The sequence below is a fragment of the Sciurus vulgaris genome, assembly GCF_902686455.1.
Source record: "Sciurus vulgaris genome assembly, chromosome: 10".
In the NCBI taxonomy this organism is placed as follows: Eukaryota; Metazoa; Chordata; class Mammalia; order Rodentia; family Sciuridae; genus Sciurus; species Sciurus vulgaris.
The window spans coordinates 101,913,776-101,938,002 of NC_136470.1; the positions used below are offsets into that span (position 1 = coordinate 101,913,776).

At 40.5% G+C, this 24,227-nt stretch overlaps 1 protein-coding gene across 3 annotated transcripts in view; it reads left to right on the forward strand.

Moving 5' to 3' along the window:
* TNIK (TRAF2 and NCK interacting kinase) overlaps positions 1–24,227 on the forward strand; it is a 368,490-nt gene that overhangs the window by 310,770 nt on the left and 33,493 nt on the right. For all 3 annotated transcript variants that reach the window (XM_079155119.1, XM_079155118.1, XM_079155117.1), the window contains 7 exons: positions 1,481–1,645; positions 2,411–2,650; positions 4,805–4,911; positions 12,432–12,595; positions 14,602–14,699; positions 15,579–15,602; positions 21,127–21,311. In XM_079155119.1, the coding sequence (XP_079011245.1) occupies positions 1,481–1,645; positions 2,411–2,650; positions 4,805–4,911; positions 12,432–12,595; positions 14,602–14,699; positions 15,579–15,602; positions 21,127–21,311 (983 nt within the window). The remainder of the gene's footprint in view (positions 1–1,480; positions 1,646–2,410; positions 2,651–4,804; positions 4,912–12,431; positions 12,596–14,601; positions 14,700–15,578; positions 15,603–21,126; positions 21,312–24,227) is intronic.

A 24,227-nucleotide genomic window follows, 5' to 3' on the forward strand; every position in this document is an offset into this window, starting at 1 on the left:
GGGGATGAGATGTTCAAATTACCCCTCAGTGGGACAGAAGGGCTCTTTCCTCTTGGCTTATCTTACTGTGTTTAAATATTTGAGGTTAATATCACCATTTTTAAAAACACACATATTCTCTATATGAGACTGAGTCTGCCTCTAGAAAGATTCAAATGGGGCAGGGATGGGAAAGAACAGCATCTTTGAAGTTTTATTTATTAAAATGAATAGAACAATGAAACTATGCGGACAGACCTGAATGTTAAGTCAGCAGAAGAGAATTAAGCGCCCACTCTGATGAGCCATTGGGGTGAGGAGAGGGGCAGCTTTGCCCTGGCAGGTTTGGGAAGCTCGACAATTAGATTGACTCTGAAGAAGTATAGGAGATAAAGATGGCTCTGAAAGGAAAAAGTGAGTCCTCTTGAGGTTGTGTAAGATCTGACATCATGTCGTACCGTGTACGTCTAAAAAGAAGAATCTAAAATTTTCTTTACGATTGTCCTCTATAGGGGCTGGGGAGATAGCTCAGTCGGTAGAGTGCTTGCTTTGTAAGCACACGGCCCTGGGTTTGATCCCCAGCACCCCCAAAAAAAAAAAAAAAAAAGATTGTCCTCTGTGACAGTCAGTCCACCCTAAATATGTACTTTTCCCCATACTGTGAACCTTCCCCGTGAAGTCCCTGAGAGCTGTTACCTGCTTTGGGCTGAGAGAGACCCTGAGGAGAGGGTGGGAGAAGTTGGGGGGCAAGGATGGATGCCACAGATGGAGCATCAGAGGGGAGGTGGGAGAGCAAGCAGGGGAGGCCATGCTGGGGATGGAAAGAATGAGGAACAGCGACACATTTTAAGGAGCCACGAGGGACCATTGAAGAAAAAAAGCCCTTAAGACAGAAAAAGAAAATGATACAGGAAGTCTAAGACGGGCCGTGCTCATTAAGGGGGCAGTCTGGAACACCCACGTGCCTTTCAGAAGCATGTGAAGAAGTGCAGGGTTCGTGGACTCAAACTCACCCTCTCACCAGCCCTCCCCGTGGTTCTTTCCCTCCCTGTCTCATGAGTCAACCCAGGCAAGTTTCTGTTTTCCCCACACACAGTCTTTATGCCTAGTACAGTTCCCTTTGATTATCTAGAGTGCAGACTGTCTCCCTAGGTAACCCCATGGCTTTGTGACCATTCTGCAAGATATTATCCCAATCAATGTAAGATAAGCTCTTAGCAGGCCCAGCTAACTGCAATAACTCAAGATAACGGGTAATGGAAGGGCGATGGCTCAGGGTTCTGTGTTTTATTGTTATTGTTGGTGCTAATAGTGTTTGCTCACATTTAAAAAAAATTAAAGTTTTTTTGTAAATTCTTGATACAGAGCAGAAATGGAGAATTATGGCTCTTCAAATTGATCAGAGAGACACAAAAATGGCTGTGCAGGTGGCTACAGAAAATCCTTACTGAGAATTCATTGATTTCTATCCACTGAGGCTCTCTTTTCTTTTGGCTTCTAGGTAGAAGAACGGTCAAGGCTGAACCGGCAGAGTTCACCTGCCATGCCTCACAAGGTTGCCAACAGGATATCTGACCCTAATCTGCCCCCAAGGTCGGAGTCCTTCAGCATTAGTGGGGTTCAACCTGCCCGAACACCCCCTATGCTCAGACCTGTTGATCCCCAGGTATAATCTCTCCTTTGTTTCACCAGGCATTAGCTTCCTGAATAGGAGTGTGAGATAAAGAATCATTAAACATAATAAAGTATTAGCGGTGCTGTGATAAAGGGGTACCCTGTGCCCTGGGTTCTAATGATTTCTCTTAAGGACCCCAGTTTCACCTCAAGACTGCATGTCTTCCCTACACAAGCAGTATCACCAGATGGCCAGTGGTGAGACAGAACTCCACAAGACATGTCCTGGTTCCAAGAGATCGTTAATGCTGCAGATGGTCAGAGGCAGCAGCACAAGGAGCAGGACATGCAGAGATTAGGCATGTGGACTGTGGGAATTCGATGCTAGGTCCCAATCCAGGCTCTAGTACATGTCAGCTGTAAAGTCACCATGTAGCTTAACCTCTCTGCACCTTAAGAAGCTCGTATGTAAAATGAAGGAATGCTTGTCTCTACCTCATGGAGGACTCAGTGAGTTGACTAGAAGTTTAGAGCAGTCCTACTTTTTACAGAGCAGTGACACTCTCTAAAGTCAAAGTCAGGGGTTTTGAAGGAGGAAGTTTGAAATGATGGAATAGAAGTACATAAATGTATTGCTGGTCGATAAATGCTCGCTCAATACCGTTATTGTTACTAGCATCACACTATTCCACTGCCTTCTTAGTGAGCTGTTTAGCCTGTTGCCAGGACCCTGATTCAGCCCTACATGTTGCTCTAGACAGGAGATTCTAAAGAGCTGCCTTCTAATAATGCTGCTCTGATGGTGGTTTGTGCCTAGATCCCACAGCTGGTAGCTGTAAAATCCCAGGGACCTGCCTTGACTGCCTCCCAGTCAGTGCACGAGCAGCCCACGAAGGGCCTCTCCGGGTTTCAGGAGGCCCTGAGCGTGACCTCTCACCGCGTGGAGATGCCACGCCAGAACTCGGACCCCACCTCTGAAAACCCTCCTCTCCCCACTCGCATTGAGAAATTTGACCGAAGCTCTTGGTTACGACAGGAAGAAGACATTCCACCAAAGGTAATGTCAGCATCACTGGTGTGTCACCATTGTCACCTCCGTCCTCATGGCAGCGGTCTTTAGGACCACCGCAGGTCCACCATGAAGAGCATGGTGATGCCATCTCCCTTCCTCCTCATACTTGGCTTGGTTCCTCCTCATTCCCAAGCTGAGACTTGGATCATCATTTATCATTTCTGACTGTCATCTCCCCAAAAGAACAGAGACTCAGGTTGGTTGAATGGCTTGGAAGTATGTGTCCTGTACCCAGAATTGGAGCCCTCAACCCCAAGCATTCCAGAACACTCTACTCTTTAATATGGATATATTAAAAAATAGAATAATGGATATTTCCATTAATGACTGTATCCACTTGTAGACAAGTTGAAAACATCCAGATAAAAAATAGAAAGTTCAAAAAAAAAAAAAATAGAAAGTTCATTTATTACTCTTTTTAACAACACAAAGTAAAACTAGATCTCAGAAGTTCATAAGACACTGTTGGCCCTTAGGACCTTCTGGTTGGCTCCATGTAAGGATAGCTCCTTCTAGACTAAGTCACAATTCAGTTCCAGCCCTATTTAATTACTAAGGATGTAATTTCAGGGTGAAATACTGGCCTTCCCTCTGGTCAGAAAAGTCCTGTGTTTGAATTCTTTTGTTCTCCTCTACCAAGTTGTTGTTCGTTCCCAGAAATGTTCTGGAGTGTGACTGCAATCAGGCTACATATAACCTGGATGTTTTCAAAACAAGGAAGACATCTTTGCAGCGGATTCTTCCTGGTTCAGGAATCCCTTTTCTCCTGAACTCAGCGTAGAGAGCTATAACACATGCAGTGTCGCACAATTTCCAGGAAACAGTGCCATCATTAATTCCAGGAAAAAAGGATAGTTTATACTTAGTCATTTGCAAATATTTTTCCTCTTTCTCTCAAAGGCTAGGCTAGAACATCAGAATTTCCATTATTTTGAAAATGAAAACAGCTGATGATGGCTTCTTTTGGTGATGTCCTTCTCAGAAGCAGAAGTGCCATCAGAAAAGGTTACATAGGAGCAAAGATCAATGTGACAAATGAGGTGGGCAGTGGAGTCAGAAAGACCAAAAGTGGGAGCTATTTGTCTACTCTGAACACATACCGGGGTACGTTTGTGAAGGTGGAGGAAACTTCAGATTGGTTCAGATATTTAGATTTTAGTAATTAATTGGGCTTTTTCATCTCTTCAGATGTTTATGTTTACAAAAAGAAAAAGGAAACTGGCAGTAGGGATAATTAATTTGAACAGGTGATAGCACTGCTGTGGTCATTCTCATCCTTATGTTAAAATGGGCTATAATAAAAAAATTAATTTTTCAAAACAGAGGATGACACTTTACATTGAAAGTAATTTTCTATACTTGGATTCATAATGTGATTCTTTCAAATCATGGACTCCTTTGGTACTCCAACAATATTTGATTTCATAAAAAAGGAGACATACTTAAATCTAACTTGGGCTTTTCCCAGATAAGCTAATAATACATTTTCCTGCTGTACCTCACTGTCTTACTGGTATTCACACAGACTTTTTGATGACCCTTTCAGTCTTCAAAAAGTCTTCTGTCTTAGGGGTTTAAATAGTAATTGCAGGTTAATTAGCAAGTGTAGGAGCTATTGTAACAGGTTCTCTGGTCTCACTGAAATGACTTAGTGTTCCAAGTTCTAGCCTGATATCCTAGTTTCTCTCTGGATTTCATAGTCTGCTAGCGGTAATGTGAGCTAAAAATGGAACTTGGCGCTGTCCGGGTGGCTTTCATCTGATGCAGCCACCAGTGAGGTAATGGTACCCTAAAAAGTTTTCATGAATATACCACTCTTGGCCAAACAAGAGAGGTTAATTACTTAGAGCTCAGAAAATCAAAATTATTAACTTAATCTGCCTTTAAGTTTGCTTTTAAAATTGAAAATCACCTTTCTTAATGGTGGCTGGTATGCTTCGGAGTCTCTTGTCTGCAGATCTTTTTTGGTTTTGTTTAGGGAGTTTAATATTTCTTTGAGGAACAAATAATAAAGTTCTTCCGTATTTCAGATAGTTTTTGTAACTTCTGGCAAATCTTTGGAAAGGAGTAGGATTTTCAGATAGTAGCCTTTGGTTGCTATTTTCTGGAAAATATTTCTGAATTCTGATTTTCTTCCAGGTGCCTCAAAGAACAACTTCTATATCCCCAGCGTTAGCCAGAAAGAATTCTCCTGGGAACGGTAGTGCTTTGGGACCCAGACTAGGATCTCAACCCATCAGAGCAAGGTAAGGGAAGGAAGGTGGCAAGTAAAGGAAGAAGCTCATCCACCGTTGTCACTACTGCTTCCCTAAAAAAAGGTCCCTGTTTGTTTTTTGCTTCAGAAACTCATTAACTTGCCACCTGGACTATAAGCATTGATGGGCCACACCACATGCCTCTTACTACTTCAATAGATCTTAGAAATCTGTGCTACGGTGGGGGTTCAAGAATGAATGAGCGACTGGATGAGTGAATGAGGCAACCCAGGAGACAGTCAGATGTACTGAACTGACAGTTTTTAAAATCTAGGAGCAACATTGCAAATATAAATCAGATTGCAATACCCTGAACCATAGCTTCTGAGTCCATTTGAATGGAGACAGTAGAACAAAATGGTCTATTATGAGGTGATTTTTAGCATCCAGTCAAGAAATGAGCCCTGGCAACCACTGAGACATTACAGAGCAACTGCCAGGGAAATAGTGACCAACTGCAGAGCTCCTCCAGCCTGGCTCTTATGGAAGGACCAGCTTCAGTGAGGAAATCACTTATTGGGCATTGTGGAGGCTCTCTGAAATGCAGTTATGCTTTCTCAGTTACTCTCTGCTGTCCTTCCAGAATTTTCTGTCAACAATGTATATTCTTATAGTCAGGAAATTGCATCCACTTCCTCTGGTTAGTGTACAGGTCTCAAGAGAAGCTAGAAAGTAAGCAATATCTTTACAGTATCTGGGCAGATTTTATGTGGTAACAGATGCTATTCGCTGCTGCCATTCATCAAGCTTCCCTCAGATTTTTCATGATGAATACATCCCTTTTTAGGATCCACTGAAATAGCAAATGGCCTCTGCTGAGGCTATAAAAAGGATGAGCTTGGGCAGGCTGTTTTCTTCTCCTTCATTGTGTTCATAATAAGAGAAAGACCCTCCTTTCTTAATAAGAGAGAGAGACTAGAAATGAAGCTTACAGTTATTTCTACATATTTTTAAAATATGGAATGCTTTTGATCTTAATGCTCTTTCTTCTTCACATGAAAAGCCTTAGGAAGGGGTCAGTCCATAAATAAGATGGAATTATACTAAGAGCAAGCATGCATCCCTTGAGGGCAAAGATGCTAGTTCATTCTGAGTGGAATTACCATTGCAAGAGGCTCTGAATGAGCCATTTTTTCCCGTGACTTGTCAGACTCACGCTGAGCTGGTGTTGCTAAGCAGCACTGAGGCAGACTGGGACACGCTGTGACCAGGGAGCCAGAGGAATGCCAACATTGGATCTCCAGCAAACTCTCTCCATCCCCTTCTTCAAGCAGCGATAAGCCCCCAATCGTCAGTGGTTCTTGCTCTTTTGAACCCTGCCCTCGGGGCTCTGTTCATTTAAATCAGTTGCTTAGAATTGTAGTGGCATTATTTCAGCATTATTTCAACTTTTAAGTATTTTTCCTTCTATCCATCCAAAAGTAAAGAGAAAACTACCATTACATAGTCAAATAAAAGGCAGCTTTTTATTCTCTCCAAAGTGGTATTATAATGACATTGGGGCCCCAAAGAACCAGTATTTGATGGTCAGAGGCTTTGATGGTCCAGAGCTTTTACCTGGAACCATTTAAATATTTTCACTTTTTTTCAATATTTTGAATATTTTCCAATATTTCCAAGGAATGCATGAGAGATGGTCAACATTTTTTTACATAGATAGAAAGGAAGCAAGCTAAAAGGTAATAATTATTTACCTATAATGAAAGAAAGATTGGGGACAATGGAGGATTCCCATCTCTGCAAGTGGAACAGTCTAACAGAACACCCCTATGTCTTACTAACACAAATATCCAACATTTAAGGTGTAAATTAGACTTTGCAGCTCCTGATTGGATTGCAGTTATAAAAGCTTCAAAATTCAGTTTACTGTGTAGAGATAGCTCTCATTCACTTTCCTGGATAATAAACCACCCCAAAACTATCCTGAAAGGATAGCAGCTTATTAAGTCTGACAATCCTGTGGATTGGCCAAGAGTATCTTCCGTGGGTATGAGTTGGTCTTACTCATGCAGCCACCTGAGTTGATGGGTCACCTGTACCTCTTCTCTGCAGGGTCTTTCATCTGGATATCTTTACCCTTTGGCAATCTAAGTACACTTTTCCAAGAGGGACAGCTTCAATGCACACACTTTTTGTTTTGTTTCATTTGTTTTGTTGCAGTACTAGGGATTGAACCCCCACATGGTATTTTCTTTTTCTTCACCTTTGCTGATGTCCCACTGGCCACAAGTCTGTGACCAAGCCCTGAACCATGGAAAGGTACCACACAAGGTCATGGACATGGGGAAATGTGATTAACTGAAGTTTCTAAACTGCATTTCTTATTCTTGTTATTCCTTCTTTTCTTCCCAGTCTTCTCTTTGAAGTGATACCCAGGAAACTAAAAAAATTAATAAAGACTCCAGTGAAAGCTGTAGTTAATAAGAGACAGATTCAGAATACTTCTGTTATTATTTTTAATTCATTTGCTAAATTTCACTAATCTGTATTAAGTGTCTCCTATATTCAGGGCTGCACGCAGCCTTGGGACCCAGTGACTCCAACCAAGACTGCCTGAGTCATGGGGCCTAGCATTCCTGCTACTTTTTGGGGTACAGGTATTATTGAAGGCAAAATTATATTTTTTACCTCACCTCTTTGTTGTTTTTCTTTGGGGTGAATATGTAAATTAGCTTATTTGTAAAAGGCAGACCCTCTCTCTTCTCCTGTGGCAAACTTAGGGACCTCAATTTTAAAATAAGTGTTTCAACACAGAAGAATTCCATGCTCCCAAGTCCCCATATGGAAAATAGCCAGGAAGGGGAGCAGTTTTCCCTGTGCATATTATAATGTGAGTGAGAAACAGACCATTGTATTAAAGCCTAATGGTTAAAAAGCTTGGATTTTTGCTTCCTATATTTAGTACTGATGAACCCCAGTTACTAGATGTAGGATATTATATAGAAACTACAGAATGTGTGTTTTGTTTTTGATAATTTGGAAATCGGTACCTTTAAATAAAAAGTAAACTACTTAGTACCCCTGAAGGGAAGACTCTGGGCAGTGTCAGGCAGTGTGCTGACATGTAGCTGTTATAAAATGAAAGCAGAGCTTTATTCTGAATACCCTTCCTTCTCCCAGAAATAACTCCCCATTATCTCAACTCTTCTGCTGTCTTCGCACACTATACCAAATCAGAAAGAGTTCTCTAGAGAGCATGCTTTTGTGGTTTGGAGCAGGTACAGCTGTGCAGCAATCAGTTGCTCAAGAAAGTGTTATTGGGCAACCTTTGCAGGTCCTTGTGTCTTCCTTTAACGAACACCTCTGGAGCACTTAAATTTATGGCATACTGCTCTAAGTACATTGCAGATATTAAACGCTATAGCAACTCTGTAAGGTAGTGACTGTTGTCATCCCCATGTTTTAAATGGAAAAACTGAGATAAACAAAGTTGAGCAATTGTCCAATGTGATAAAATTAATAAGGCAGTATTTGAACTCTGGGACCTTACACCAAAGTCCACCCTCTGAAGCACTGCTGATCACAGCTCCAGTGCAGCAGCTCTGGGGTAGATGAGTGTGTTGACATTCCTCCTAATCCTAAGGTTATTGATCCCTACCGTGAGACTCAATACCTTATGAATGTCTTGCACTGCTCACACTGCAAGATCCAAGGGCGGTTCTCACCTGCCCTGTGGTCTCTCAGTGCCTGATGCTGTCAAAATGATCAGGTGAGTTTAAATCAAGTTTTGATGAGAGCATTTAAAAATATTGTTTTTAAAAATCCCCAGTTTAATATTTGTGCGTTCTTTTGAAGCAAATTAAAATTTGATCAAACATGTACACTCAGAATTGGAAAGATTTAAATTAAGCCAGAAACACCAAGTCAAAATCCACTGACTAAATGCTTAATTTCAAAACATAATTCTCTGTCCCATCCCAAACCTATCTTCCTATGATTTGTTTGTTCTCATTGACTGTATCATCAGAGAACAAAGTAAAGTGAATTTTGGCAGCCAGCCAGTTAATTAAAGACTTGGCCCAAGAACTTGGGCACAAAATCACTTTGAATCCTCATTTTCTGTTTTGATTTTTTATATGATTTGAGTGGATGGAATAATTGCCACATTTTTACTTTACTGTGTGTTTTATAGACCAAACAGCATTGTCTGCAGGATGGCAAATGTCGGAATTAAAAGTTAGCATTTAAAGAAATCTATTTGGATGTTTTCAAGTTTTTACATGTTTAGATTGAGAACAAGAGAAATCTTTTATTTAATGGAATTCTTCTGAAATTGAACCTCAAGCCTTTATCTCGGCCCTCTTGGACCCAAGGTCACACTATATATACATAATAAAGAGAAAAATGTGAACCCTATGACATTTTCTCAAATTGTTTGACAAAAAAACAAAAAGGCAGAAAAGGCATCGTAAGTTTTCCCCATTTCTCTGTGTGGTTACATAGAAACCAAAAACTTCTTTCAGTCTCCAGCAGCAAAAATAGCAGCCTATCAAGATCAGCACCCACCCTGCTTAACTCCAGTGGGAGGACTTGTGCTAATGAGGCCCAGGTCAGGGATTTAATGCCCATGGGATCCAATTAGCTTCACACGGGAAGAGTCACTGAGCCCCATCAGAGACGCACGCTCATCTCAGCTGGTTCTCCTAATGCCCTTTCTCTTGTTTTATGCTGGGACAGCCTGGCCCAGGCCTCATCATCCAACATGGCGGCAGCCCCTCACTGTTCTGCCTGCCTGTCTCCTGGCCAATTGTGCATAGTCCTACCTTGGGGGATGCTTGTTCTCTGCCAGGCTTTAAAGGCTGGTGCCTGACCAGGCTATAACCTGACCTGTCCTTCCATCACCTCCTCTCCCGTGCTCCCCATGCAGACTTGATACGCCATCCTCTTGGTCCTCTTGATACGCCTCTCTACTTCCATGTACACCAGGAAAAGCCCTTGTCTTTGCTCAGGCCCTTTCCAGCCTCCCAGCTTGCTGCTCCGAGGCCAGTCAAGTTCCCCATCCTTCTTTCCACTGTCTAGACCCCTCCAGTCTGCAGGAATCGTTCCCTGAGCTCCAGCAGCGTTTACAGCCTCTTTCACAGACAACATTCAGGGTTTTGCCATGTTTACTGTTGCCTCCACTCTATGTACCTCTTTGCCATGATTATGCTGTAACTTGAGTGTACGCCCTGTGACCTGTGCTTCTCCATCCCTCTTCCCAAACCAGGGAGGTTCACAAAACAGATGCTTATTAGAAGGGTTTTGGCTAAAAAAAATCAAAGGAATGCTACATCCGTACACGTGTGCACTCACACATACCCAAGTTCGTGCCTTTCACCCAAGAATTCCAATTCTGGGAAATAAAGACATGATTGAGTACTGGTGGGCAGGCAGATGATTACCTCATTGTTATTGGTCACAGCAATGTATTGAAAGCACCTTAATTTCTAAGGGTAAAGGGATGGCCAAACTAATTCATCTATGTGACGGACTATAATGCAGCCATGCCTTTTTTCCAAAACATAAGAAAATGCTCATGATGCAGGGTTAAAGGCTAAAAAATCAAAAATCAGAACCAAATATATGCTATGCTGCCACATAGGCAAAAGAAAAAAGATGAGAAGATAATTTACCAGAAAGTAAAATATTGTTCAATTTATTCTTGTTCAGGGGTTTTGTGCATTGCTTCCTATTTTTACCTCTTAATCTATTTCAAGTTCAGTATGATGCACATAGGCAAAGTCAAGGAAGCCTCCCTTTAATATTCATCATCTCAGAGATAGTGCTTTTTGTAAAATTTATTTTTATTGTAAACAAATGGGATACATGTTGTTTCTGTTTGTATAGAAGTAAAGGCATACCGTTTATGTAATCATACATCTACATAGGGTAATGGTGTTTGATTCATTCTGTTATTTTTTTCCTTCTCCCCCACCCCTCCCACCCCTCTTTTCCCTTATACAGTCCCTCCTTCCTCCATTCTTGCCCCCCTCCCACCCCCCATTATGTGTCATCATCCACTTATCAGCGAGATCACTCGTCCTTTGGTTTTTTTGAGATTGGCTTATCTCACTTAGCATGATATTCTCCAATTTCATCCATTTGCCTGCAAATGGCATAATTTTATTATTCTTTATAGCTGAGTAATATTCCATTGTATATATATATATATACATATATACATATATATATATATATATATATATATATCACAGTTTCTTTATCCATTCATCAATTGAAGGACATCTAGGTTGGTTCCACATCTGGCTATTGTGAATTGAGCAGCTATGAACATTAATGTGACTGTAAGAGATAGTGCTTTTAATGTATCAACCCAAAGACTGAGCCAGAAGTTCATTCCCTGCACACCCCACAGCTGGCCAGGCACTCCATCTTCAGGACCCCTTCAGTGCATGGTGTCATGAGTGCCCTCTTTACCCCTAGACACTGGGATGAGGGCTGGACTGTGCTGCTCTACCAATGGCAAGTCATTTCCCCCAGGCTTATTGATGTACAATTGACAGATAAAGTTTGTACACACACACATCCATGCTTACAGTGTCAATGTGAGGTTTTGATATCTGTATAAACATGAAGTGATTGGCCTAATCAAATTAATTAACATCTATCATTTCACATAGTTTTTGTTTTCTGATGAAAGCATTTAAAATCTGCTTCAAGCGTACATGATTATTAACTATAGTCACCACAATATACAAGAGATCTTCAGAACTTATTCATCTGTCTAACTGAAATGGTTCCCTTTGATCAGCATCTCCCCGTTCTCCCCCTGTCCCCACAGGCCCCAATAACCAACACTCTCCTCTCTGCTCTTCAGAGTTGAACTTGTCCCCGTGTAAGGAAAATCATGTAGTGTTTGTTTCCTTGTGTGATTTATGTGTTTGTGTTTAAAATATACATGTGATGGTGGCACACACCTGCGATCCCAGTGGCTTGGGAGGCTGAGGTAGGAGTATCACAAGCTCCAGGCCAGCCTCTGCAGCTTAACCAGGCCCAAAGCAACTTAGGGAGACCATGTCTCAAAGTAAATTTAGAAAGGGCTGGAGATGTAGCTCAGTGGTTAAGTGCCTCTGAGATCAGTCCACAGTATCAACAAATGTGTGCGTGTGTGTGTGTGTGTGTGTGTGTGTGTGAGATGTATATGGTTGTATTAATTTATGTTCCCAACAGCAGCAGTGTGCAAGGGTTTCCTTTTCTCTGTATCCTTATCAGCACTTATCTTTCCAGATAATAGCCATTCAACAGGTGTCAGGTGACAATTCCTTGTGTGTTTAATTCCATTTCTCTATGCTTAGTGATGCGGAGCGTGTTTACATATGCCTATTGACTATTTTATGTCTTCTTTTGAGAGATGTCTATCCAGATCCTTGGTCTACTTTTTAACCTGTTTGTTTTCTTACTCTTGTGTTGAGTTCCTTACATATTTTAGATATGGAACCATTATCAGATGTGTGGTTTGAAAAATTGGCCAGGTCTTGAGGGTGTAATCAGTGTGTGCTCTACCGTTGCAGCAACCCTGATCTCCGGAGAACCGAGCCAGTCTTGGAGAGCCCCTTGCAGAGGACCAGCAGCGGCAGCTCCTCCAGCTCCAGCACCCCCAGCTCCCAGCCCAGCTCCCAGGGAGGCTCCCAGCCTGGATCGCAAGCGGGGTCCAGTGAGCGCACCAGAGTTCGAGGTAAAGCATTTCTTCCCTTTCCCCAGGGACACTGCCTGTGGAGGAAAGCCGTGGGTGGAAAGAGGGGTCACTTCTTAATTCTGGTCTTGGTGTGGTTACCACTGTGTGACCCTGAGTGACTCCTTAGCTGCTCTCAGCCTCAGTCTTCTACAGGGACTGGACCACCATCCCTAATTGTGTGGACAGAATTCTTGCTAATCTCATGTACCAGTGTTTTCCGGGGATACTGCCGAGTAGTGGTCTTATTTTAAAATAGTTCCTTAATAGTCACCTGAGTTTCCATTTTCATTTGATCGCTTTTAGAATTTTATGTACCTCCAGATATCCCATTCCCAATGTGCCAATCATCCCTTTTAGAATTCTGAACATACATAGTTTAGAATTCTAGGTATTTCTCAAAATGAAATTCAATAAAGACTAGCATTTAGAATAAATATACTTGAGGAAAGAAATAAAATTTCTGACATGAAGAAAACATATTTGACTTTTCTAGTTAGTAGATAGGTGAAAAATTAGTCTCTCTAAGCATATAATGCAAATCAATCATCACTGATTACTTTTCATTAATGGAGAATCCTATGAAAACCATTAATGTTGTACATGTAGTTCTATGTAACAATACCTGTTTCTAGCTAGTCAAATATCACTCTGGATCATCTTCTGCAAAAGGTAATCTTGCTTCCAAGTGATAAAAACCAGGGCTTTTGAAGTGCATTTGGTAAATATTAATATACTTATAAATTATTCTGTCCAATGAGAACCTGCTCTTCTTTACTCTTTCTTGGCCTCTTCAGTGGGGACAGCCATAGATTATGTCCTAATATCCCTGTCAGATGGTACATAAGTGGAATCACCATGTGTCCCTTCTAAAAAGCTTGGTGTCTAACATGTGATGTCCATGTCTGTGACTTGGGATGTGGACTGAGCCACTGCTGCCCCTGTCTGGATTCTTCTGACATATCTGGGACATCCCAGAGCTATGTATGTCTTTGTATCTGAACACAAATTTTCTTAACTTAGAAAAGTGCTGTTCCTTCCTATTCATAAGCAACTTAGAGCAGATATTAAAGAAAACCAAAACTATATATATATATATAAAATTTTAATTCTCTGACCTATATGAGGTTTAATTTTTATATTCTTTCCTTCGGTTCCCAGATCTGGATTAAAAGTATTCTTGTATCCCTGGCATGTCCCTGCCTAGGAAAGACCACTTTAAAAGAAAACAAAATATCTCTCCTACCCTGGACTGTGTCTTTTCTACCCATAAGCCCATAAACTAGGAGAAAGGTTGTTCACTCCATAGCTGCAGGGAGCCTCCCCGACCCTTACCTCTTATTACAGAATCCTTCCCTTTATCACAACACTTTCCTGCCCCCACCTCATTCTTTCTTCCTCAAAGGTCCCAGACCACGCCCTGCTCCTGTTTAAAAATCATTCCAAATAAGGGTGTTTTTTAAATTTTTTTCTACAAAATTCCATCCTGATGAGTAAGTAGTAAAAAAAGAAACCAGGTATAGAACCTTAACTTGGAAGCTGGTTTAGCATAGTGATGGAGAACAGAATTTTGAGAACTCAGAAAGAATCCCCACTTAACCAAAAGAAGATCATGACTTCAAGTCAGTTAGGTCATCTTTCTAAGTTTGCATTCAACTGGAAAAGAGTGCCATACCACTGGGTTGGAGCAAGGATTAAATGAGATCATTGACACAGAAAGCATTGAGCCCTGTACCTGATCCATAGAGCGTGCTCTGTTCATGGTGGTGGTGGTATTATGCTTGCTACAGTTTTTCTTATCATTACTACCAACTTCTAGGTTACAGGTCTAAATGTGTCTGCCTGATTTTGTTTGCCTGAACATTGATTATTTTTCCACGGATTTGCCTAAGTGAATGACGTGTCTATCCAGTTATCCTGAGGGGGATGACGCTCACGGATGACTCACCTGGAGCATGAGTCAGCACTTTGTGATGGTCCTGTCTCTCTTGACCCCGTTTTTCCTCCAGCCAACAGTAAGTCGGAAGGATCACCTGTGCTCCCCCATGAACCCTCCAAGGTGAAACCAGAAGAATCCAGGGACATTACCCGGCCCAGTCGACCAGCTGTGAGTGCTCTCCTCTAAACTCTTTTAATTTACTGGAGAACCCACAAGATAAAGTAGTTGGGGATACATTCATGATTATGAAGAAAAGTTGAGATTAATAAAAAGAACGGATGCTGGGAGCAAACAAAGGGAAACGATACCCGATTAGAAAAGAACTGAGCAGATCTTGGGCTGCGTCCTCTGCCTTGGAATGTTTTGCTGATCATCGATGCTCCTTTAGAGAGTAAAGCAGCAAGAGAAATAACTCGCATCTTTCCATAATTTCTGCTCAGCAACTTTGGCAGAAAGATGTTGAACAAGCAGTTAAGGATGCTTGAGCACTTGCTATGGATTTCTCTTATCTCTTCTGCTCTTTCCCATATTATTTTCCATATGAATTAGCATTACAGTTTTTCTGCTGCTTTTCATCTCTTCAAGAGCTGTCTTTCATGAACCCATACTTGATAAGCATGGTGTGAACAGGGGCCTGACAACCCGAAACTCAGCATCATTTGCTGGACCCCATGTAGCCTTACAGAGAGGAATAAGAATACACTGGCTGAAATTTTAAAGTGGAAAATTAATTTTGGGAGGAGTTACTATCCACCCAATTTATTTCAATTTTCTGAGACTCTTTTCTACAAAATGAGTGTGAAGCCTTTTTGGTTTATTATGGGTTTGTTTTTTTTTTTTTTTTTTTTTTTTTTTTTTTGACTCTTAAAGTAAGGAGGTATACTGAATAATAAAAGAAATTGGCATCACTCTGGGTTGAACTTCTCTTTGACCTTTTGTCTTTATGAGTTTTGCTCTAATAAATGCCATTCTGTGTCTAACCTGCTTCCTTTCTTCTGGCTTTTCCCTTTCTGTGGATTCTTCTGGATTGGGTCCCTCTTATCTCAGAGCTATAAGAAAGCTATAGATGAGGTTAGTATTATGTTTTCTTGGTCATGCTTTCACAGAATGTAAATATTAAATTGATTTCCTGATGTTGACATTCAGAAGAGGCGAGGGGTGGGGAATCCACAGGTTCAAAGTCCAGTATCTACTGGGAGGAGAGCTCCTTGGATAGAAGGCAGCCTGAGACCCTCACCCCTCCCCATGTACAGCTTAGAGCCCACTCCTCTAAGCAAAAGTGTCCCCATCCAGTGTTCCAGCTGGCTCCAGCAAGTGATCAGTGATCGCACTTTGTTAATGGCACGGTTTCTCCTTCCAGTACCTTCCAATAGAGAACCTGTACTCGTCAGCCGCGCTAGGAGATGGCTCTCAGCAGTCTTATTAACAAAGAAAAGAGACATCATTCCAGGGCACTCCAAATTTATAGTGTGTGATTTGTGAACAAGGAGTTACTGGGTATTGTTAGATTAATTCTGTGGGACATTAACAAGAGCATCAGCAGCAACATCAACTTTAGTTAATGAATCCTAGTGAGTTAAGTGACTTTATTTCCTTATCTGTGGAGACATTTTTCCATTAGAGAAGTATATGGCTTTGCCAATCGGAGGTAGCTTGCTAAGAACGATGACTGCCTTACTGCTGTTTGTCAGGCCTGCATGAATCCAGCGTAGTGGGATTTCCCTCCGGAGCCAGGCCTTGCAGAGTCCTTGATGCATGGAGTCTAAAGTCTACCCTTATGGCTTTAAGGCTGTAGCTCTGCTGAGCACTATTTTTGTGAAATTTATGGAAAAAGCACTGGCTTGGGGGATCAGCAAGCTGCATTTAAATCTTTGCTCCCCCAGTAAATAGTCAGCTAGTATGAGTCTCATAACCTCTCTGAGCCAGAGTTTCTTCATCTGTAAAATGGAGATAAAAACAACTGCCCAGCCTTACTCATGAGATTGTTGAGATCACTCAAGGTCATGTAGAAGTATTTTGTGATGTGCAAAGCCCTATGGAAAACCAAGTGGTTGTCTTGATTGTTAGGGTTTGGGCCTGAGGCATAAAAGCTGGTCTCAAGTGGGAAAAGCACATTTCTATGCATCTGATCTTTACCAAATAGTCAACTCTTCACTGAGTTAGAAAGTTATCCTATCTAAAGGATTATTTATAAATGAATGGGCCTCTGCATGTCTACCGTGTGGGGATGGTATTTATGGCGAGGGAAGAGGGGCTGTTCTTAATTGCTCTTTAAGACTTTTCCCATCCCTTTCCCTCATAATAGTGAGAAGAATGAGGGATTGTACAGCCTTTATCAGTTTTCTCCCAGAACAGGTGAAGAAAGAGAATTATTTTCTGATGCCACAGTTACCAGAAAAATGGTTGAGTATGTGCACAATTCAAAGGGAATTTCATGAGACCCGAAACCGGTCCAGGGGTGGCTCTCATGAGGGACAGGGCTCTGGTGGATTTCATCTGGCTAACCCTGGATACTTTAGACTTTCCAGATTTGCTTTCTGTACTTGGGTGTATTCCACCACACTGGACAGAGATGAGAAGAGGAACTGAGGTGATATGAACCACACACCAGCATCTCTGGGACCATGTGTAGCTAGAAAAAGCCCCATGGGTGACCCTGACAACCCCACCTCTTGGGTATCACTAATCCAAAGCACCAAGAATACTGGGTTACTTGGCTCGCCCTAATCCAGTTGTTCTCAGCCAAGGGTGATTCCTCCGCTCCATCACCCTTAGGAGACAGATTTGGCTGTCACCTTGAGGGTGGAAGGCACTGCCACCGGATAGAGCCGAGGGACACTATTCAACATCCGATGGTGCACAAGAGAACTTACCACCGTAAAGATTTTTCTGGCCTGAAATGTCAGTAGAGCCACAGCTGAGAAACCTAGAACTGAACCTAAGCTAAACCTTCTTCCCTTCTCCAGTCATAGGTTTAGATATGGCTTCCCTCTCAGTGACCATTTTGCAATTTAGATAACTAAGGTTGAAATGAAAAGTCTTAAACTCTTTTTTTGAGAGCTTGTTGCTTTTTAGTGCTAATTTAATGATTTAATTTTTCATAAAAGTCAGTCTGGGAAGTACTCATTAATTTTGCATTACTTTCTCATAGATTATGAGATTTGATAGCCATAGTCTGTGACCACTTAATACAGCCTTTGAAAACAAATACTTTTTACTTTAGCACAATCATATAGGTGACATGTAGATTATTTGCATAAGCAAACACTGGCTTTGCCACCATTTTTTCATTAGTCTGTAGGAATCTGAAAAACTCCCAAGCACATTCTTAAATGGGATGGAACTTGAGCAATAACTAATGGTCTAAACACTTTTCCCTTCAGAAGAGTATACTGAAGTTTACCAGTATATTTTGATTTGCTAAAAAGGAAGTAACTTATTTTAATACATAAGGAAAATACCAGCTTCAGTTCTTTAACAGTTAGTACTTAATAGTTAAAGCAGTTGAACTAAAATTTGAATAAGCTATATTATTTCCAAAAAGAGGCCTAAAAGAGCATCTTTTTAGGCAAGATGTTCATAACTGTCAGATTAAATAAAGTCTTGAGAATGAAAAAAATATATCAAATTGAATCTAAAAAGTGTTACATCAAAGAAGCCTCTTAACTATCTCCATATTCACTACATAGTCAAAAAAACTTTTAACCATTTTGCCATATTTCTTTTTTGTTATACATTCTCAACTATTTTCTTGCTAAATAGTACTTTTATTTCCCCTTTTTAATACTTTTTTAGCTTCAGGCTTTACACGGCCATGCAATAAATTACCAGAAAGTCTCATTATATGAAGAAAATTGCTATTGTCAGAGAATTAAATGTATGAAAATGTATCTGAACTCAGTGGTGTTGATTTTAAATCATGTCTATTTTCTACAACTTTCTTATTGTACATTTTCCCATAGTAGATGGTTAAGAAACAAAATGTCAGCTGAACAAACAGGCTATTGGCGCAGAAGATTAATTTTCTTTGACTAGGGGTATTACTTTTGAGTTATCCATTAGTGTTACCCTGAGATTTTCACCTATGCCTCATCCTCCAAGCTGTTACCAATTAAACTTAAAAGGAATTTGTAATTATTCCTAATGTTTCAGGAAAGAGATTTTTAATAACAGAAACAAATTCTTTTTAAATTCTAATTAAAAGTGAAATTATAAAGCAGGTCAGAACTTTAAAGTGGTTCTAAATAACAGTGTTTAGGAAGATGTGGGACATTTTTAACAAGTGAAAACCTCTTGAAATCAATGGGCTATGGATTAGCTAAATATTTCTAAATAATTTTGATTTTTCTAAAATCTCTTTTGTTGTGTTTTGAGGTGTCATAGATAAGGAAAACCAGGCCCTGTGGGAGAATGTGTCATTAATTTAAATAAGTCATAGCTGATAGTATTATATTTTATTCAAATTATTGATAATCAAAATAAAATTTTAAACCATATTCTCTCTTTAAGTTATAATAAAATGTAGTTTTTAATGACAGCATTTTAAATGCTAGTTATATTCTTTGATGAGATTTAACAAGGTCTTAACATACTAAAATCAGAACACAAAAGAAATCTAATTTGTTATTTTACTGGTTTGGAAGATTATTTTATACTTTTCTTTTCATGGCCTTAAAAGATATCTAGACACTATGTTCCCATTGTGCTCAAGTATACTATACTCTTCATTTCCCTTTTCATCTGATGAAAATAGGCATTAGCAATTACCAAGCGGAAATAAATAAAAAGCCAAAATGTACAAATGAGCATTTCCTATTTGGGCTCATTGCAGAAGAGACACGAAATAAATTTGCATAAAATTCTATGTGTGTGGTAGTTTTCCTCTTCCTTAATAGTATGCATTTTATTTAAACATCATTGAGCCTTTCTAATACAATTCTACTTTCACTTTCACAAATGAGGTAAATATAAGCACTGAGACTGAGGCTATTTTGTTGGAGCGAGTGTGCATGTATAAAAAAGTCCTGGCAAGGCTGTTTGTGTATATAATGTACAGTTAGAAATTGCAAAAGCTTTCCTTCTCCGAGGGCTCCTATTCAGGGCTCCAGTTTGATTTCAGGACAAATTTTAAAGTCATTGTTGCTTTCCCTTTGATTTTTATGAAATTAGAAAGAAATGGCTCTTCCACTTAACACCTTGAACTTCCTAAATTTCAACTGAAACATCTGAAGTGTTTCCTCCCCTAGTCTTACCCAAAATAGTCATGCCTGGCATGTAGAGCAATAGAGAAATAGGCTGGGTTTTGGTCTTCCCAAAATAAAATCATAATTATAATTTATATGCAGTTATCACAACTTTTCTTCTAACCAATTGGGATAGATTATCTAATGTCATTTAGGTCACCTAGATTACTCTAAGCCTACATCAGGTAAATGGAACAAATACATTTCTGGAATGAAATAAAGAGAGAATATGGCCATAAGAAAATTGTAGGATTTAGTATTTTTCAATGAGTTTCTTTCTCCCTAATCCCCTGTCTCTCACTGAATGCTCTGATTCCCACATGGGTCACTAAATAGGGAGAAATGGTAAGACTGATGTCAAATTGCTTTTTCCTCATTTGCATGCTGTGTGCCATGGGCAGTTTAACCCATGCAAATTAGAGCGGCCATGCTTCTGCAGAACTGCTTCCCTCTGCATTGCTCTGATAGCATGCCAAATCCGAGGTAGTCAGACCTTCAGCACACTGCCTGCAGTATGCCTGGTGATTAAATCCCACGTCATCACATCCATAAGGCTAAAGGTTTCATCATACTCATGGAAAACTGAAAATTTATCTCTTCCTTTTGGTGTTTGCACATCCATTTCAGTGTTCTTTGCCAGGGTTCTGCCAGGTGACTGAAATTTAAAACTAGAGACATTGAAACACCTATCATTCTGGAAGAGAACTCTTTTTTTCCTTTTTTTTTTTTTTTTTTTTCTTTTTCCTCTTGATTAACTCAGTTCTGTGGCTATCAATTTTGGTGGGCTTTGGGGTGGGCCGGGCCATCATTTGATGTGGTGCCTCTGTTCTCCAGGGAATGATCACACACCAAATGAACCTTGGGAATTGCTCTGTTCTATGACTGATGCTAGATTTTGGTCCAGCAGTGATCATAAGAAAGGAAAGGCCATCACTGTGGCTTGGGCAGGAGTCCCAGCATACTGGGGAACCATTTTTAATCCCATGTATTTTCCCGTTAACTCTGGGGGTGACCAACTTCACCTTCTCAAAATAAAATGAGAACACAATTTTGTATATATGTGTATGCGCATAACTGGCATACACATACATGCACATGTCTATTTAAACTGGTCAGTCTCATTCTAGCTATTGGTTTTGAACAAAGTTTAAAGTGGTTTCATCTTTCTTTTCTAGCTTCTACACGCTACAAACATCGTTTTCTTAGTTCCATGCAGTAACTATGTTTGTCACGGTTCTCTATAGAGCTTTTTTTTTTACCCCCCTTGTTGCTTAAGCTGGAGCACTGACTTGCTGAGAGATGTGGCTTTGGTTGTATCTAAAATTCATACACTGAACAAACTTTCTTTGTAGGATCTGACGGCATTGGCCAAAGAATTAAGAGAACTCCGGATTGAAGAAACAAACCGCCCCCTAAAGAAGGTGACTGATTACTCCTCCTCCAGTGAGGAGTCAGAGAGTAGTGAAGAAGAGGAGGAAGATGGAGAGAGTGAGACCCACGATGGGACAGTGGCTGTCAGTGACATACCCAGACTGATGTAAGAGGACTTTGGCTTTTTGAGATGGGTTCCTTGCTGTGTTTTCCAGGCTGGTCCTGAACTTTTGGGCTCAAGGGATTTTCCTGACTCAGCCTCCCAAGTAACTGGAACTACAAGTGTGCATCCCCATGCCCAGCTCTAGACTACTGCTTAAGGCAGACCAGGAGACTAGGTCTCCAAAGCTAAAGGACAAGAAATGTGAACTAAATATAAATCATATTCAGATCACTGGTAAGATGAATTGATTTGGGGTTTTGGGTTCTTTTTAGAACGTAATTCTATCATTAATCTCTCTCCATAAACATAATCATTTAGAATATGTACTTTTCTAGAACTGTGTATACAGGGGCTGGGAACATGGCTCAGTGATAGAGTGCTTGCCTAGCACGTGTGAGGCACTGGGTTTGATCCTCAATACCACATATAAGTAAATTAAATAAAGGTCCATCAATAATTAAGAAAAAAAAAGAACTGGGGGAAGGTCACATGTTCCTTTTGGTGAAGCTTTTCTTTTCTTTTATTGTTCTTTTCATCTCCAGGTCAAACAGTATTGACAAACAGACCATTGGTGCAGGCCTTTCTCCCTAGAACTGCAAAAGTGACATCATGAACAATGGCATTTAGGGAGTAAAATGAGGGAAAAAATAAGAGAGACGCATATCCCATCACCCCATCACCACCAGTAAATAAGGATGAATATACGTGGCATCATGGGTTAGCATCCCAGTGACAGAATCAGGAGTCAAATAATCAGGGAGAGAAACTTCCCAGTGTTTGACTTAACGTACCATTAGGATTTTCTACTTCATCACCTTCATTGTCTCTTTTACTTGATCTTCTGTGTGTGTGTTTGGCCAGTTTCTTCACTATATACTGTCAATCTCTGTGCAGTCTTCCTTTTGACTATTTATAGCTATATCTATGCCTGCCATTATTGCCCTTAGTAGTTACAGCCTTCCTTTCTTTTTTCTTTTTCTTTTTTTTTCCCATTTTTTACTGTTTTTTTTTTTTCTTTCTCCTCATTGGAGTGACTAGGGGGATATCCCCATCCTCTGTTGCTTCCGCATCTCCTTTTCCATATACACTCTAGGTTCATTGCCCCAGTTTACCAGAACTTTGATGGAATGCAATGCTGAGTTTTCCAGCTTCACTTTTCCTTTCCAATACTTTGACTTACCTGCTAGTATTAATCATCAGACCATACTCACTCTGTATTGAGAAGCTGCCTTATGGGCACAAATTATTGCCCTGTTTGAGAGGGATGAGATGCAGGTCTGGTTAGTCTGTAGGAAATGCCATCCATTGATTCATCATTGTTACATACAAGCAATTCTAAGAGGCAAATCCAGTTATCATTGCTGAAAATCCATGCTTGGTATTTTACTGTTAATTACCCAGTTATTGACAACCATAAATATGCTAAAATATGACATTTGAAAAAAATTGTATTAAATTGCATTTTTTAAAACAGCAAATAAAATTGTTCTAGAGGCAAAATCACTATTCCAGAACATTTGTGCCAAACGGGCTGGCCCTTTCGGTTTTTGTTTTGATTCAGCATTAATTCTTCTGACAGATGTTCAGAATTCCCTTTAAGCGCTGAGCATACAACTATCAGGATGAGAGTAGACTATGAAATTAAAAGATTGCTGAAATTCCCATTCTGGGTTAGACATGTTGAAAGCTTTGAGACACTTGAGAAGTACATACTTGTATTTGGCCTTCTAAATGTTTATATTCCAGTTGGACAGAGACCAGATTATACATGGAAAACTGCAGGCTAATAATATAAACATTTAGAGGAACCATCAAAGAGTTTATGAAGAAATGCTAAATAAGATTTGGTTTTAAGCCTTCCCCCACCCCATCATATTTTGCAAAGCTATGAATAGTGTTTACCCTCCTCCCCCTAAAGGCAGATCTGGACCTCCGCTCCACCCACAGCAGAACACCCACCTCGTACAATTCCCCATTTTGACCATGCTGCCCTTCTCTTCTGCTGTCTGGCACCCTCCTGTCCCTTTAGAAGTCACGGACTCACAGCCCAGCTTGCGGAAGTCAAACCCATACACTCAGAGGAGCTGCCACTGCATCTCATGTTTATTTCTACATTTTCTTTGTTTTTTTTTTTTCTTCTTTTGTTTGTTTTTTTGTACTGGGGATTGAACCCAAGGGTGCTTAACCAGTGAGCCACATCTTCAGCCCTTTTTTAAAATTTTTATTTTCAGACAGGATCTCTCTAAGTTGCTTAGGGCTTGTCAATGCTGAGGCTGCCTTCGAACGTATGATCCTCCAGCCTCCCGAGCTGCTGGGATTACAGCATGCACCTCTGCAATTCCTGCATTTTCATGTAGTGCCTAGATCGGATTATTTATTGTGTGCTTTTTTCCTCTCTGGGCATCGAGGGTGTCCTGAGGGTGCTGATAGTATCTTATCCATCTCTCCACTCTGAACACCTTGAATGTTGTCTGGAACAGAGTGGGTCATCAGTGACCGTAAATTGTATTTGATCACACTGAATTGAATTTGCAGGTGTTGACTTCTAAGAGTTTATACCCTAGTTCCAACAAAAGACGTGTGTAACCAACTCTCTGTGTGATAAAAAGAACATGGGATAGTATGAGAATTCTAGGCAGTGAGAAGAGTGAAAGTAAAAGGCACAGAAGGTTGAGTTTGGTGAAAAGTGATGCAGAGTTGTGGGGGAGGGGCTCTGGACTAGGGAAAACAGACCAAGAAGTGCACTTTATCATGTAGCCATTGGGAACCAGTAGGGTATCTTGAACTGGGGAGTGACGTGATTCATACCATGTTTTTGAGAGAGTTTATTTCAGCAAGATAATTGGGGGTGGGGTGGAGGAGAACAGATGAGATGCCACTAAAGCAATCCAGAGGATCTAGTACTGTGATTCAAGCAAG